The sequence below is a fragment of the Sus scrofa genome, chromosome 13 (genome assembly GCF_000003025.6).
Source record: "Sus scrofa isolate TJ Tabasco breed Duroc chromosome 13, Sscrofa11.1, whole genome shotgun sequence".
In the NCBI taxonomy this organism is placed as follows: Eukaryota; Metazoa; Chordata; class Mammalia; order Artiodactyla; family Suidae; genus Sus; species Sus scrofa.
The window spans coordinates 14,772,205-14,786,215 of record NC_010455.5 but is presented as its reverse complement, the minus strand read 5'-3'; the positions used below and the strand labels follow the sequence as shown (position 1 = coordinate 14,786,215).

Here is a 14,011-nt window from a genome sequence, read left to right as displayed (position 1 = left end):
GCTTAACAATAAGAGAAATCTATGTTAAAGTAAACCCTATAGCCAAATCCATCTTTGATGAGTTGATGAATTAAAACACGCTTCCAAATACCGACTCCAACGCTATTTAAACCCTCAGTTTACAAATATTACTAAAGGGGTGGAGAGGAGGCGACCTGATTGCTAATCGGCAGTTGGTAAGGATAAATGCCCTATAATGAGCGTTTTCTCGGTTATCCTCTTAACCAGAAACATGCCCAGAGTTTAATGGGTTCCACCCGGCTGCTGCGACTCCCAAGGACAACAACGGACAACAACGAATTCAACTCCTGACTCCACAACTCGGGATGGCCCACCTTCTAGAAACAACCAAGGGTGGGAGAAACTGGTTCAGCCGGTTGAACTTTCAGATCCCAAAGCTCTGCCCTCAGGTCAGCAGATTTCACTTTTTCAGAAACAGAGGTGTGCTAAGTAACTACGGGGCCTAGAGTTACAACTACCCCATCCCCCCAAAAAACAGAGGCAGGCGTTTACCACCCCTCAGCAAGCGCTCAGTGTCATGGGTTCCCCAGTTCCTCCTCCAAGGCGCTGGGAACCTGCAAGAGCGCAACCAAGAGGAGCCAACACGCGCCACAACACTTGGGAACCCCCAAGCGGCCGCCAGTAAAAAAAAACACCACAGAAGAAAACACCGGTCCAGCCGCCACCCAGGCGGTTGACGTCTTACCCACTCCGCCTCTGCTCCCGCCTCTCGCGTCGCCGCGGCCCCGCCCGTCCCACCGCGGAGGCTCACGGGAAGCGTAGTACGCCGCGGCCCCTCCCCGCCGCGGAGGCTTACGGGACAAGTACGCAACGCCCACCTTCTCCCTCCTCACCCCACCCGCAACCCCCCGTACGGGCTTCGCAGATTGTCTCCCCACTCCCTCGGGCCTGACTTCCGGTTTGCTCTAGCGTTCCCGGCGCCTAGGTGCGGACCACGGGAACCCCTTCTTCCGGCCGTGAGCCAATCGTCCTTCTGTTCAGCTGTCCAGCCGCGCTCCCCCTTCGCGGCCTGCCGGGTGCGGGCTCTGACTGGCCTGCTCCGGCGGGCCGGAGCCCCGCGCGCGCGTGTTGCTGGGTAACGGGCCTTCTCTGGTGGCCGCTCGGCCCTCGGCCTCGCCTAGCTCTCCTTCCAGAACTTCCGAGGCCCCAGACTACCGGCCTGCCGGGCCGGCGTTGGCGCTGCTGAGGCAAGAGAAATGGGAGTCCTTCTGCGGCATCCCCGGAGCGGCTGCCTTCGCTGGGGAAGCGGCGGTGTCTTCGAGGAAACCGGAAGCCCGCGGTGACCCCTGGCGACCCGGTTTGTTTTCGATCCATTTCCAAACACTGGGGAATCGTAACTCGGCGGCCCTAAGGGCGGCCCCAAGGAGCCCGGCCTCGCGGTGAGTGACTGGCTTTGGCTGGGCCTGGGGTACTGGCAGAGACGGGACCATCTCCGAGGCCGATTCCGGTCCGAAGAGATACGTCATTTTCTCGCAGACCTTTGGCTAGGGAGCGGCCCTCCTGGCATCCCCTACCCCTTCACCTCGCGCTGGAGCCGTGCCAGGCCCCACTTGGTCTTCAGTTCTACCTAGTACTTATTTTCCTTCCGGACTCTGGTGTACTGGGCTGCCTTCAGTTTTACTTCATTCATTGGGACTCCATTTAAATCGGAAACGAAAGAGGGAAGTGTGTCTGGGACGGGTAATGTAATCACCCACCTTGTACATTATCGAGGGTTCACAGCAGGTAGTTGTTTTTCCGTTGTCTAACCGATGTATTCCCTATGGTTTCGATCATTTGTTGAGTGGCTACTACGTGCCGGGGAGGAGGAATCCTTCCTCCCTACAAACAAGGAACTCAAATATTGGAATGTGAGAGAAAATGCAGTAACTGTAACACAGATGAAAACATGGCTCCAGGATGTATTGGAGATTTGCTGAGATGATCAAGGACAGTGACATACCAGGATTGAAATTGATCCAAGCCTCTTAAACATAGAAGACGCTTGCTTTTTTACTTTTGGAATTGTAAATTGGATTGAGCAAGATCTCAAGGCATAATTTAAATTCTTCTTGTCTAAACTTGCCATATCTCATTTACTCACCTGTTGTGATCACTCCCTACATTGCCTGTAAGTTAGGAATGGTGCATCCTTCAAAGGATTGTTAAATTTTAATGCCATCTTGTAAAATGAGAAGTTGTAAACAAATGTAAGGTTTTAATATTAAAGAGACGTTGTAGTGAAATGGGAAATGCGCTGGATTAAGTCAGAACATTAACTCAGAATCTGAGTGCTGAATTTTCCACTTATTCATTTGACACTGAATAAGAGATCAAATCTCTTCCTGTTCTCTATCTCTAAAATTGGAATGCTTCCTCTCCAAAACAGCAGAGCATAGTTTCCAAGAGTTCCCTGACTCTAGAGTCAGCTAGCCTTTTTTTTCATGATTGGTTCTCACTGTTTTAATTGCTCTGTGATGTGTGGAACTTCTTACTCACTTTGTAGATCTTACATAGATTTAATGAATAATTGTGAAGAATAAGTGAGATAGTTTCCCTAATAGTAAAAACGCGCTGCCTGATATACCAACACAGAACATTGTCATGATTATTAAATAAAATGATGTGTTGAAGTACTTTATAGTCCTTGAAGTAGGATAAAACCAATGTAACTTTTTATTTCCTTTTGGTATGTATATTCTGGATTAAAGTCTAGTTGTTTTATCACTGTTACAGAATAATTAATGCTAGTAGTAGTAACATTGTGAAAGATGCCCAATTGCATTGAGATGTATTACTATACAAAAGGATGAAAAGAAGTGATGGCTCTTCATACCTATGCTAACCCAGAAAGAGTGTTATGATTTCTTGGCCATACAAAGTAATTTCTGGCCATACAAAGTGATAACAAGACAGTAAGATAACTCAGTGAAGATTGTAAAAATGAAAGTGGGATTTTTCATAGTGTGTATCTGATACTGAGTATATCCTGGGGCGCTAACTGAATTATATATTGGGTATGATTCCACTCCCCCCCCCCCCCCGGCCAGGAGTGCTTTGGCTCTTTGAGGTATTTTTGTATTTCCATACAAATTCAAAAATTTTTGTTCTTATGTCTGTGAAAAATGCCATTGGTTATTTGATAGGAATTGCATTAATCTGTTGATTGCATTGGGTAGTATAGTCATTTTGGCATTATTGATTCTTCCAGTCCAAGAGCATGGTGTATCTTTCCATCTGTTTGTATCGTATTTGATTTCTTTCATCAGTGTCTCATAGTTTTTGAAATACAGGCCTTTTGCCTCATTAGCTAGGATTATACGTAGGTATTTTATTCTTTTTGATGGGATGGTAAATGGGATTGTTTCCTTAATTTCTCTTTCTGTATTATAGCAATGCAACAGATTTCTCTATTAATTTTGTCCTACTGCTTTACCAAATTCATGATAAGCTCTAGTATTTTCTGGTAGCATCTTTAGGAATTTCTATGTAATCTTTAGGAATTTCTATGTATCATGTAATCTGCAAACAGTGACAGTTTTACTTCTTTTTCAATTTGGATTCCTTGCAGTTCCCACTGTCGTGCAGTGGGTTAAAAATCCCACTGCAGTGGCTCAGGTCACTGTAGAGGTTTGGTTTCGATCCCTGACGAGGCACAGAGGGTTAAAGTGTCCTGCATTGCTGCAGCTGTGGTGTAGGTGGCAGCTGTGGCTCAGATTCATTCCCTGTCCTGGGAACTTGCATATGCCACAGGTATGGCCTTAAAATTTTAAAATAAAAAAAATTTGGATTCCTTTTATTTTTTTTCTTTAACTGCCATGGTTAGTACTTGCAAAGCTATGTTAAATAAAAGCAGCAAGAGTGAACATAAAAAAAAGTGGTGAGAGTGAGCCTCTCATTTTAGAGGAAATTCTTTCAACTTTTCACCATTAGAATGATGTTAGCTATGGGTTTGTCATATATGGCCTTTTTTATGTTGAAGTAGGTCCCTTGTGTGCCCGCTTTCTGAAGCGTTTATCATAAATGCATGTTGAATTTTGTCAAAAGTTTTTTCTATATCTATCGAGGTGACCATATGGGTTTTATTCTTCAGTTTGTTCATGTGGTGTATCACACTGATTGACTGCATGTATTGAAAAATTCCTTGCATTTCTGGGATAAATCCCACTTGATCATGGTATATGATCCTTTTTTAAAGTGTTGGATTTGGTTTGCTAGCATTTTGTTGAGGATTTTTGCTTACATGTTCATCAGTAATATTAGCCTTTTTTTCCCCCCTTTTTAGTGGTATCTTTGTCTGGTTTTGGTTTCAAGGTAAAGGTGGTCTTATAGAATGAGCTTCAGAATGTTCCTTCCTCTGCAGTTTTTTAGAAGAGTTTCAGAAGGATATGCATTAACTCTTTTCTAAATGTTTGGTAGAATTCACTTGTGAACCCATTTACTCCTGGACTTTTGATTGTTGGAAGTTTTTAATCATGTTATATTTCAATATTTGTGGCTGGTCTTTTCATGTTTTCTATTTCTTTCTGGTTCAGTCTTGAAAGGTTGTATCTTTCTAAGAATTTGTCCATTTAGCAGTGTATTTTATGATCCTTTTTATTTCTGTGGTATGAGTTGTAACTTCTCCTTTTTCACTTCTGATTTTATTGATTTGAGCCTTCTTTTTTTTTCTTGATGAGTCTGGCCAAAAGTTTATCAATTTTCTTGATTTTTTTTTTCAAAGAACCAGCTTGTAGTTTGATTGATCTTATTTTCTTTGTCTCTATCTAGTTTATTTCTGTTTTGATATTTGCGATTTCTTTCCTTCTACTAACTCTGGGTTTTGTTTTTCCTTCTTTCCCTTGTTGCTTAAGGTGTAAGTTTAAGTTGTTTATTTGAGATTTCTCTTGTTTCCCGAGGTAAGATTGTATCACTCTAAACTTCCCTCTTAGAACTGCTTTTGCTGTGTCCCATACTTTTTGGATCATTGTGTTCTCCTTTGTCTCTAGATTTTTTTAATTTCTTTGATTTCTTCAGTGAGCCATTTGTTTAGTAGCACATTGCTTAGTGTTTTTTTTGCAGTTTTTTTTCTTGTAGTTGATTTCTAGTCTCATAGATTTGTAGTTGGAAAAGATGCTTGATATGATTTCAGTTTTCTTAAGTTTACTGAAATTTGATTCATGGCCCGGCATGTGTAATCTCTCTTGGAGAATGTTCCATGTATACTTGAGAAGAATGTGTATTCTGCTAATGTTATATAAGTATAAAGTCCATCTGGTCTAATGTGTAATTTAAGGCTCATGCTTCCTTATTGATTTTATGTCTGGGTAATCTGTCCATTTATGTAAGTGAGGTGATAAAGTCCCCCACTATTATTGTCTTACTGTCAACTTCTCCTTTTGTGGTTCCTACCATTTGCTTTATGTATTGAGATGCTCTTGTGTTGAGTGCATATATATTTGCAATTGTTACATCTAAAGTCTTTTTTTCCTCTGATGTGAATACTGCTGTTCTAGCTTTCTTTCGATATCCATTTGCATGGGATACCTTTTTCCATAGGCTCACTTTCATTCTGTATGTGTCCCTAGATCTGAAGTGGGTCTCTTGTAGACAGCATCTTGTTTTTGTATCCATTTAGCCAGTCTTTGTGTTTTAGTTGGAGCATTTAATCCGTTTACATTTAAGGTCATTATTGCTATGTATGTTCTTATTGCCATTTAGTTAATTGTTTTGGATTTGTTCTTGTAGGTCTTTTTTTTTCCCTTTTGTTCTTTTGTGGTTTTATGATTATCCTTAGTATTGTGTTTGGGTTACTTTTTCTTTTTTATGTATCTATTGTAGATTTTTGGTTTGCAGTTACTGTTAGGCTTTGATGGGCAGTCTCTATATATATATATTTCTCTGTATGTATACATATATGCACATTTGTATATACATATATAGACAGAGAGGCAGTTGTGTAGGTATATGTGTGATTGTTTCCTAAAATTTTTAAAAATTTTATTTATTTTTTTTATGGTTGCACCTGCAGCATATGGAAATTGCTGGGCTTGGGACTGAATCAGAACTGCAGCTGCAGGCCTTTACCATAGCCACATCAATACTGGATCCAGACTGCATCTGCGACATATGCCATAGCATGCTGCAACACTGGATCCTTACTTACCCCATTGAATGAGGTCAGGAATTGAACCTGCATTTTCACAGACACAATGTTGGGTTCTTAACCCACTGAGTCGCAACAGGAACTTCTATATGTGATTGTTTTAAGTTTCCATTATCTTAATTTCAAATCCATTTCAGTATCCTGCATTTGTGCTCCTCTTACAAAATTGCTGGTTTTGACATACTTCTGTGTGAATGATTTCCTACCTGTACTATTTGTTTTCCTTTACTAGTGAGATTTTTCCCTTCGTAAGTTTCCTTTTTAGAGTTGGAATCTTTTCCAACTCTAGAGAAATTCCTTTAGCTTTTGTTGTAAAGCCGCCTTGGTAGTGCTGAATTTTCTTAGCTTTTGCTTCTTTGTAAGCTTTTGGCTTCTTTGTCAAATCTGAACAAGAGCCTTGCTGGGTAGGTATTTTGGTTATAGGTTTTCTTTTTTCTTTTCATCATTTTAAATATATTGTACCACTCCCTTCTGTTGTACTGAGTTTCTGCTGAAAAATCAGCTTGTAACCTTATGGGGATTCCCTTGTCTGTTATTTGTTGCATTTCCCTTGTTGCTTTTATTATTTTTTCTCTGTCTTTAATTTTTGTCAATTTGGTTACTAATGTGTCTCAGTGTGTTCTTCCTTGGATTTATCTTGTATGGGACTCTGTGCTTCCTGGACTTGTGTGAATGTTTCCTTTCCTATATTAGGGAAGTTTTCAGCTATTATCTCTTCAGATATTTTTCTGGCTGTTCTCTCTCTCTCTCTTTTCTCCTTCGGGGACCCCTTTAATGCAAATGTTGGTGCATTTAATGTTGTCTCAGAGCTCTTTGAGACTGTTCTTATTTCTTTTAATTCTTGTTTTTATTTTATTTCACTGCAGTGATTTCCACTAATCTGTCTTCCATCTCACTTATTTGTTCTTCTGTCTCATGTATTCTGCTATTATTTCTTTCTAGTATATTTTTCATTTTAGTTATTGTTAATCTTTATTCTTTGAATCTTGTAGCTGTTTGTTAAATATTTATTTTTCTTTTTAGAGTTGTACCTATGGCATATGGAAGGTCCTGGGCTAGAGGTAGAATTGGAGCTGCAGCTTCTGGCCACAGTAACACCAGCTCTGAGCCACATCTGCAGCCTATGATTGCAGCTTGTGGCAACACCCGATCCTTAACCCTCTGAGTGAGGCCAGGGATCGAACCCACATCCTCTCAGACACTTTGTCAGATTCTTAAATTGCTAAGCCACAATGGGAATTCCTGTTAAACATTTCTTATAATTTCTCATTCTGTGCCTCTGCTTTTTTCCCAAGAGCATGTATCATCTTTTACTATCATTACTCTGAATTATTTTTCAGGTAAATTGCCTATCTCTATTTCATTTAGTTCTTCTGGGGTTTTGTCTTACTCCTTCATCTGAAACATATTTCTCTGCTGTCGCTGTGCGTGTAGTCTCCTTTCTTGGTTGTTTGGCCTGAGGTATCCCAACACTAGAATTTGTAGGCTGTTGGGTAGGGGCTGGTCTTGGTGCCGAAATCATGACCTCTAGGGTAGCTCATACTGATAATTATTCCCTGGGACCTCCACCTACAGTGTCCAGCCCCAACAGTGTGCCATAGCTGACCCCCACCTCCCCAGGAGACTCTCCAAGACTGGTAGGTAGGTCTAGCCTAGGCTTCTGAGGAGTAATTGCTTTGTGCTGAGTCTCACTGTACATAAAATTAGGACATTCTGTAATACCATATATAGACATAAACTCAAAGACCTAAATGTAAGTCCAAGTAGTATAAAACTCCTAGAAGAAAACAGCAGAACACTCTTTGACATAAGTTGTAGCAGGATATTTTTGGATTTGTCTCTTAAAGCAAAGGAAACAAAAGCAAAAATAAACTGATGGTACCTAATTAAAAAGGAAACCACCCACAAAAAGAAGAAAACCTACTGAATGGAAGAAAATATTTGCAGATATAACCAGTAAGGGGTTAATATCCAAAATATATGAACAGCTTATAGAACTCAACATCAAAAACAAACAAAAAACAACAACAACAAAAAATTAAAAATGGGTAGACGACCTGAGTAGACATTTTTCAAAGAAGTCATACGATGGCCAATATACACATGAAAAGATGCTCAATATCAGTAATCATTAGGGATATTTAAATTCAAGCTACAATAAGATATCATCTCACATCTGTTGGAATGGCTGTCATCAAAAAGAACACAAATAATGTTTGCAAGGATATGAAGAAAAGGGAAACTCTGTGCAATTAAATTTTGCAGCCATTGTGGAAAACAGTATACGAGTTTCTCAAAAAACTAGAAGTGGAATTACCTTTAGAATGCCCCACCAAGTCCACTCCTCAGTTTCCAAAAAAAGTGAAACTCAAATTCAGAAAAGTACATGTGTCACAGTGTTCATAGCATTATTTACAATAGCCAAGATATGGAGGCAACCTAAATGTTCATCAGCAGATGTATGAATAAAGAAGATGTGGTGCATATATACAGTGGAATACTATTCAGCCATAAATAGAATGACATTTTGCCATTTGTCACAACACATATGGATTTGGAAGGTATTATGCTTAGTGAAATAAGTCACAGAGTGAAAGACAAATACTGTATGATACCACTTTTATGTGGAATCTAAAACATAAAACTAGTGAATTTAACAAAAAGAGACAGACTCATAGGTATAGAGAACAAATTAGTGGTTACCATTGGGGAGAGAGGATGCAGGAGGGGCTGGATAGGGATAGGAGGTTAAGAGGTACAAACTACTGTGTATAAAATAAATAAGGTACAAGGATATACATTACAGCACAGGGAATATAGCCAGTATTTTGTAACTTTAAGTGGAATATAATCTTTGAAAACTGGGAATCACTATGTTGTACACCTGAAACTTATATATCAACTGTACCTCAATAAAAAATTAAGAAGTAGGAGTTTTTGAGCACTGCCTTAATATTCACATTACTCTAAATATATTTTCTTTTTTCTGCTCATTTTTTAAAATGAGACGTTTGTATTTTATGTTTTTATTTTTAAATAGCTGTCATGGAGGCACTGATAGATGATGATATCTGCATTCTGGATCATGAAAAAGCCCATAGGAGAGATACAGTGACTCCAGTCTCAATATATTCAGATGAATCTGTTGCTTCACATTTTGCTCTTGTCACTGCATATGAAGACATCAAAAAACGACTTAAGGATTCAGAGAAAGAGAACTCTTTCTTAAAAAAAAGAATAAGATTTTTGGAAGAAAAGGTAAATTACCTATTTCATTATGTCTTATGACTTAATTCAGAGTGTTTGAAATGTTTTGTATTTGTCTGCCCTCTCTTCCAAAAGTGTACCAAATTTCCAAGGATAACTCACTGCTAATCTCAAAACCCTGGGCTTTTACTTAGCCTACTGTATTTCACATCATAATGCTTGGTGAATGTTTTGAAAACAGGATTTAACAACATGAAGGGATTAATTTTCAGATGTTTTTCTTACCTTTTTTTAGATTGCCTTACCTTCATATCTGTGTGTATTTTATTCAAGATTTTACATCTGTGCAGAAAAATTATATACCAACAAAAGAAGTTAAATGTTGAAGAAGCTCCTGGAACATTGTTCCAATATATTTAGCAATGTTTTCATCAGGACTGAAATTTCACGAGGACTGACATCTTTACCTCAGAATTCTCTTTTGTTCTTGAACACACATATTAGGAATGCTTTTTAACTGATGTCTTCTGTTTATACCTCTTTCTGCAGAAACTGGACACTCCTAAATGTTATAGAGTATATAAGCAAGGTAGCTGGTTCAATTATGAATCAGACCTAGATGGCTTGTGTACTGGGAAATCTTCCTCACTCATCCATTTATTTTTAAGTTTCAAGGTTTAACTTAGTTCATGTTTTTCAGATCATAGTTTATGATCTTCAGCTCTTCACTGTATTCATATTTACAAATAGCAGCTTCCACAAAGGGGAAGGAAGTGATCTAGTTGAAAAAAATTGAGGATGGGTCTTGGTAGAATTGGATTCATTTTGAAGAAGTAAGAAAAGGGTAGTTAGGAGTTCCTGTCGTGGCTCAGTGGTTAACGAATCCAACTAGGAACCATGAGGTGGCAGGTTCGATCCCTGGCCTTGCTCAGTGGGTTAAGGATCCGGCGTTGCCGTGAGCTGTGGTATAGGTCGCAGATGCAGCTCGGATCCCACATTGCTGTGGCTCTGGGGTAGGCCGGTGGCTACAGCTCCAATTCGACCCCTAGCCTGGGAACCTCCATATGCCGCAGGAGTGGCCCTAGAAATGGCAAAAAAAATAAAAATAAAATAAAAGGGGAGTGTTAGTTGTAAAAATAATCAACTTATTTGTATTCTTATGGATTTTTTAAATGATTATTAAATAAATTTGTGACATACTGGAATAGAGTAAAAAAGGTAACATTTTGGAGCTTGTAGTTAAGATTATTTTAAAAACCAATAGAAAAAAAATAGAAAAATCCAATTTAGCATAATTAACATTGGAAATATTTCTGTCCTTTGTGACCAGCAATCCTATTAATTTCTATCTAAAATGATATAAGATTTACTGAACTAAAACATCTATTCCCTTAAAATATCAGATACACATTAACTTAATACTTTTCTGATGATGGAAATTAAATACTTGTGTGCTGGCTTGAAAAAAATAGGTAAGCACCATTAAAGAATGATATAGTGTGTTTTGGTATAATGGATTAATATATTATAAAATAAATACTACAAAGTATAAAGTACTGATTAATATCATAAAAGAGGACTTTTTAAAATATTTTTTCTGTGCTTTTTGCTTTTTTAATTAGTAAAGTTTGTGTGGAGGTGAAATGTTCACTTAATTGTAGTCCAGGCTTTATAGCCGTGCATTAGGGTAATTAGAGTAATATGTGGAGCCATCAGAAGACTGATTTATTTTCTTATGTGAAATATTCTCAAGTTTTCTAATTTTATACCATTAGCTTTTAGGAGCTCGAAAGGATGAAGAAACAAGTTCTGTGGGACGAGAACAAGTAAATAAGGCCTATCATGCATATCGAGAGGTTTGCATTGATAGAGATAATTTGAAGAGCAAATTGGATAAAATTGTAAGTTTGTTTGAAAAGAATGGCTATCTGTATATTGCAAATGAGTTTTCTCCTTCAAGAGGTGTGAAATTAGAAATGTGAGATATTTATGTTTAGTAAGTGAAAAATTGAAAATATGCATGCTCAAAACAAAAACAGAATTTGTTTTCTTTTTAGGGCTGCACCTGAGGCATATGGAAGTTCTCAAGCTGGGGGTCTAATCAGAGCTACAGCTGCTGGCCCACGCCACAGCCACAGCAACGCGGGATCTGAGCTGCGTCTGTGACCTACACCACAGCTCATGGCAGTGCTGGATCCTTAACCTACTGAGTGAGGCCAGGGATCAAACCCTCATCCTCATGGATACTAGTCAGATTCATTTATGCCGTGCCACAGTGGGAATCCCCCAAAACAGAAACTTTTAATAGGAATAATTATAAGTTCTATACAAAATAAATACTCAGTATGTAATGATGTTTAGGTTTTAAGTACATCTAACCCACTAACTTATTTGAAAAATCATGACTTGGTAGGGTTTGTCATTATGTTTTTAAAAAAAGCAAGTGAAAAAATATGTCTTAAGTTAGAAAAAGAGATTAGTGAAAATCTGAGTTCATTTGCCCACCTTGCTTTTAAAAGGCTGAAATAAATTGGTTTTTACAACTTTGCCTGAAAATTAATATATAATACCAACCTATAGATTTTATTGAATGTAATTTGGCATTTTCCCTACTTAACTAGAATAAAGACAACTCTGAATCTTTGAAAGTATTGAATGAACAGCTACAATCTAAAGAAGTAGAACTCCTCCAGCTAAGGACGGAGGTGGAAACTCAGCAGGGTAGGCCACTTATTTGTTATAAGTATTCTAATGCAGTTAATCTGTTTCTCATTCATGTGTTATATCCATAATCAGTTTTCTATATCTTTATACTGAGGCCTTCTTTTTTTAAATTTTAGGCTTATTTTCTCTGTTCTGCTTTTACAAAATCTCAACTCTTTTCAGCTTTTCCTTAGATGTAAATTGCACTTTTCCTAGAGAAAATTTTATGGTTTTTATTCAGGGCTAGTTTGTGATAAAGTAGATCTTTTTCAAAGCCTCTCGTCTACTCTTAGAGTGTCATGGAGTAATTACAATTGCTTTTTTTTTAATTTCTGAAGGTTAAAATTTGCAGGTGAGATGCTGTCCTAAAAAGTTAGGTCTGGGGTTATGGGTATTAGTCTGTTCCTGTAAATGTTCACTCTGCTGAGGCAAACTCTAGAGCAGGCCTCCCTCTGAGAGACCTTTTGATAGGAGGTTGAAATGAGATCTTATGGTGGCTGATTCAGGCTCTTTATATATGGAGAGTTAAGGAACTGAGTCAAGGGTTAGTCAGTATCCAGTTGTATTGTGTATATATTGGAATGTTTATGAATAAAATTGTTTTGAGGTTATACTCTAGGCCTGATGGATGGACTTTATTTTATTTTATTTTTTTGGTCTTTTTGCCTTTTCTAGGGCCGCTCCCACGGCACATGGAGATTCCCAGGCTAGGGGTTGAATCGGAGCTGTAGCTGTCAGCCTACACCAGAGCCAAAGCAACGTGGGATCCAAGTCGTGTCTTCGACCTACACCACAGCTCACGGCAATGCCGACCCTTAACCCACTGGGTGAGGCTGGGATCGAACCCGCAACCTCATGGTTCCTAGTCAGATTCGTTAACCACCGAGCCACGACAGGAACTCCTGATGGATGGACTTTATACTCTTCTAAAGGGACTAGATGGAGTGATTAGCTGGGTGATCCTCAGTTAACTCCTTTTGCTTCTTATCACTGCCTTAACCTTGACACATATAGATTATTGATCTATCTGTAATTTTAGCATTTGCTTGATTAGTGTTGTATATTTTTAAGTTTCAGATGTATTTGCTCTTTAACTTAAATAGAAAATCAGGGCTGGGGTGATTAATACATTCTAAAAACAAGATAACTAGATTTCTTAATTCTCATTAGCATAGATATTTGAAAGTAATTACTGTTTTTGAAAAACTTACTATTTGTGCATTTTTTGTATTGATTTTTCTTTTACATTTTACTAGCATAATCTTTTTTTGAATTGCAGCCAATGTATAAGGCAGAAATAACAATTTTAATGTCCATCCTTTTTGTAGTGATAAGGAATTTAAATCCACCGTCATCAAACTGGGAGGTGGAAAAGTTAAGCTGTGACCTGAAGATCCATGGTTTGGAACAAGAACTGGAACTAATGAAGAAGGAATGTAGAGATCTCAAAATAGAGCTGCAGAAAGCCAAACAAACGGTACTACAAAATTATTAAATTGAGAAATTCAGTATGCTGTGTATATCACATGTAGGATTATAACCAATTGCCGAATCATAGGGTTGAAATAAATTGTAACTACTTAGTTATCTTCTCTGAAAATCTGCCCTTATTTTCCTCTTTAATCATTTTAGCTTAATTTTAATCTGTCAAATTTTAGCTTAATTCCAGAATTATATACTTTTGTTCTTTAAAATCTAATTTTGAAAAACTTCACTAGTTTACTTATTAATTTTCCTTTCTTTCAGTTCCCTTAAGTCACTTTTTTCTCTGTAAAGTTAGTTGAAAGAGAACTCAGGTTTTAAGTTTGCCATTTTATTTAACTTAATAATTTGATTAATTTCTACATGACAAGGGACTTGACTTTTAGTAAACAAAACAAAACCAAACTTTATAGCATCCACTAATTTTCAGAAGTATAATACTTTTGGAGCAACTTTAATTTTTAGCATATAGCT

At 38.0% G+C, this 14,011-nt stretch overlaps 2 protein-coding genes across 5 annotated transcripts in view; one reads left to right on the top strand and one right to left on the bottom strand.

Annotated features, from left to right (window-relative positions):
- ZCWPW2 (zinc finger CW-type and PWWP domain containing 2) overlaps window positions 1-752 on the bottom strand; it is a 141,941-nt gene extending 141,189 nt beyond the window's left edge. Inside the window, exon 1 of the mRNA XM_021071484.1 lies at window positions 707-752. The gene's annotated coding sequence lies outside the window, so the exon portion shown is untranslated. The remainder of the gene's footprint in view (window positions 1-706) is intronic.
- The window catches only part of AZI2 (5-azacytidine induced 2), a 28,142-nt gene continuing 14,924 nt past the window's right edge, over window positions 794-14,011 (top strand). Inside the window, exons 1-5 of one of the 4 annotated variants that reach the window (XM_003358349.5) lie at window positions 794-2,131; window positions 9,186-9,403; window positions 11,128-11,253; window positions 11,974-12,073; window positions 13,384-13,532. In XM_003358349.5, coding sequence (XP_003358397.3) covers window positions 9,191-9,403; window positions 11,128-11,253; window positions 11,974-12,073; window positions 13,384-13,532 — 588 coding nt within the window. In that variant the 5' untranslated portion in view covers window positions 794-2,131; window positions 9,186-9,190. The remainder of the gene's footprint in view (window positions 2,132-9,185; window positions 9,404-11,127; window positions 11,254-11,973; window positions 12,074-13,383; window positions 13,533-14,011) is intronic. The other 3 variants (XM_021071480.1, XM_021071481.1, XM_021071482.1) reach the window with 3 other exon arrangements.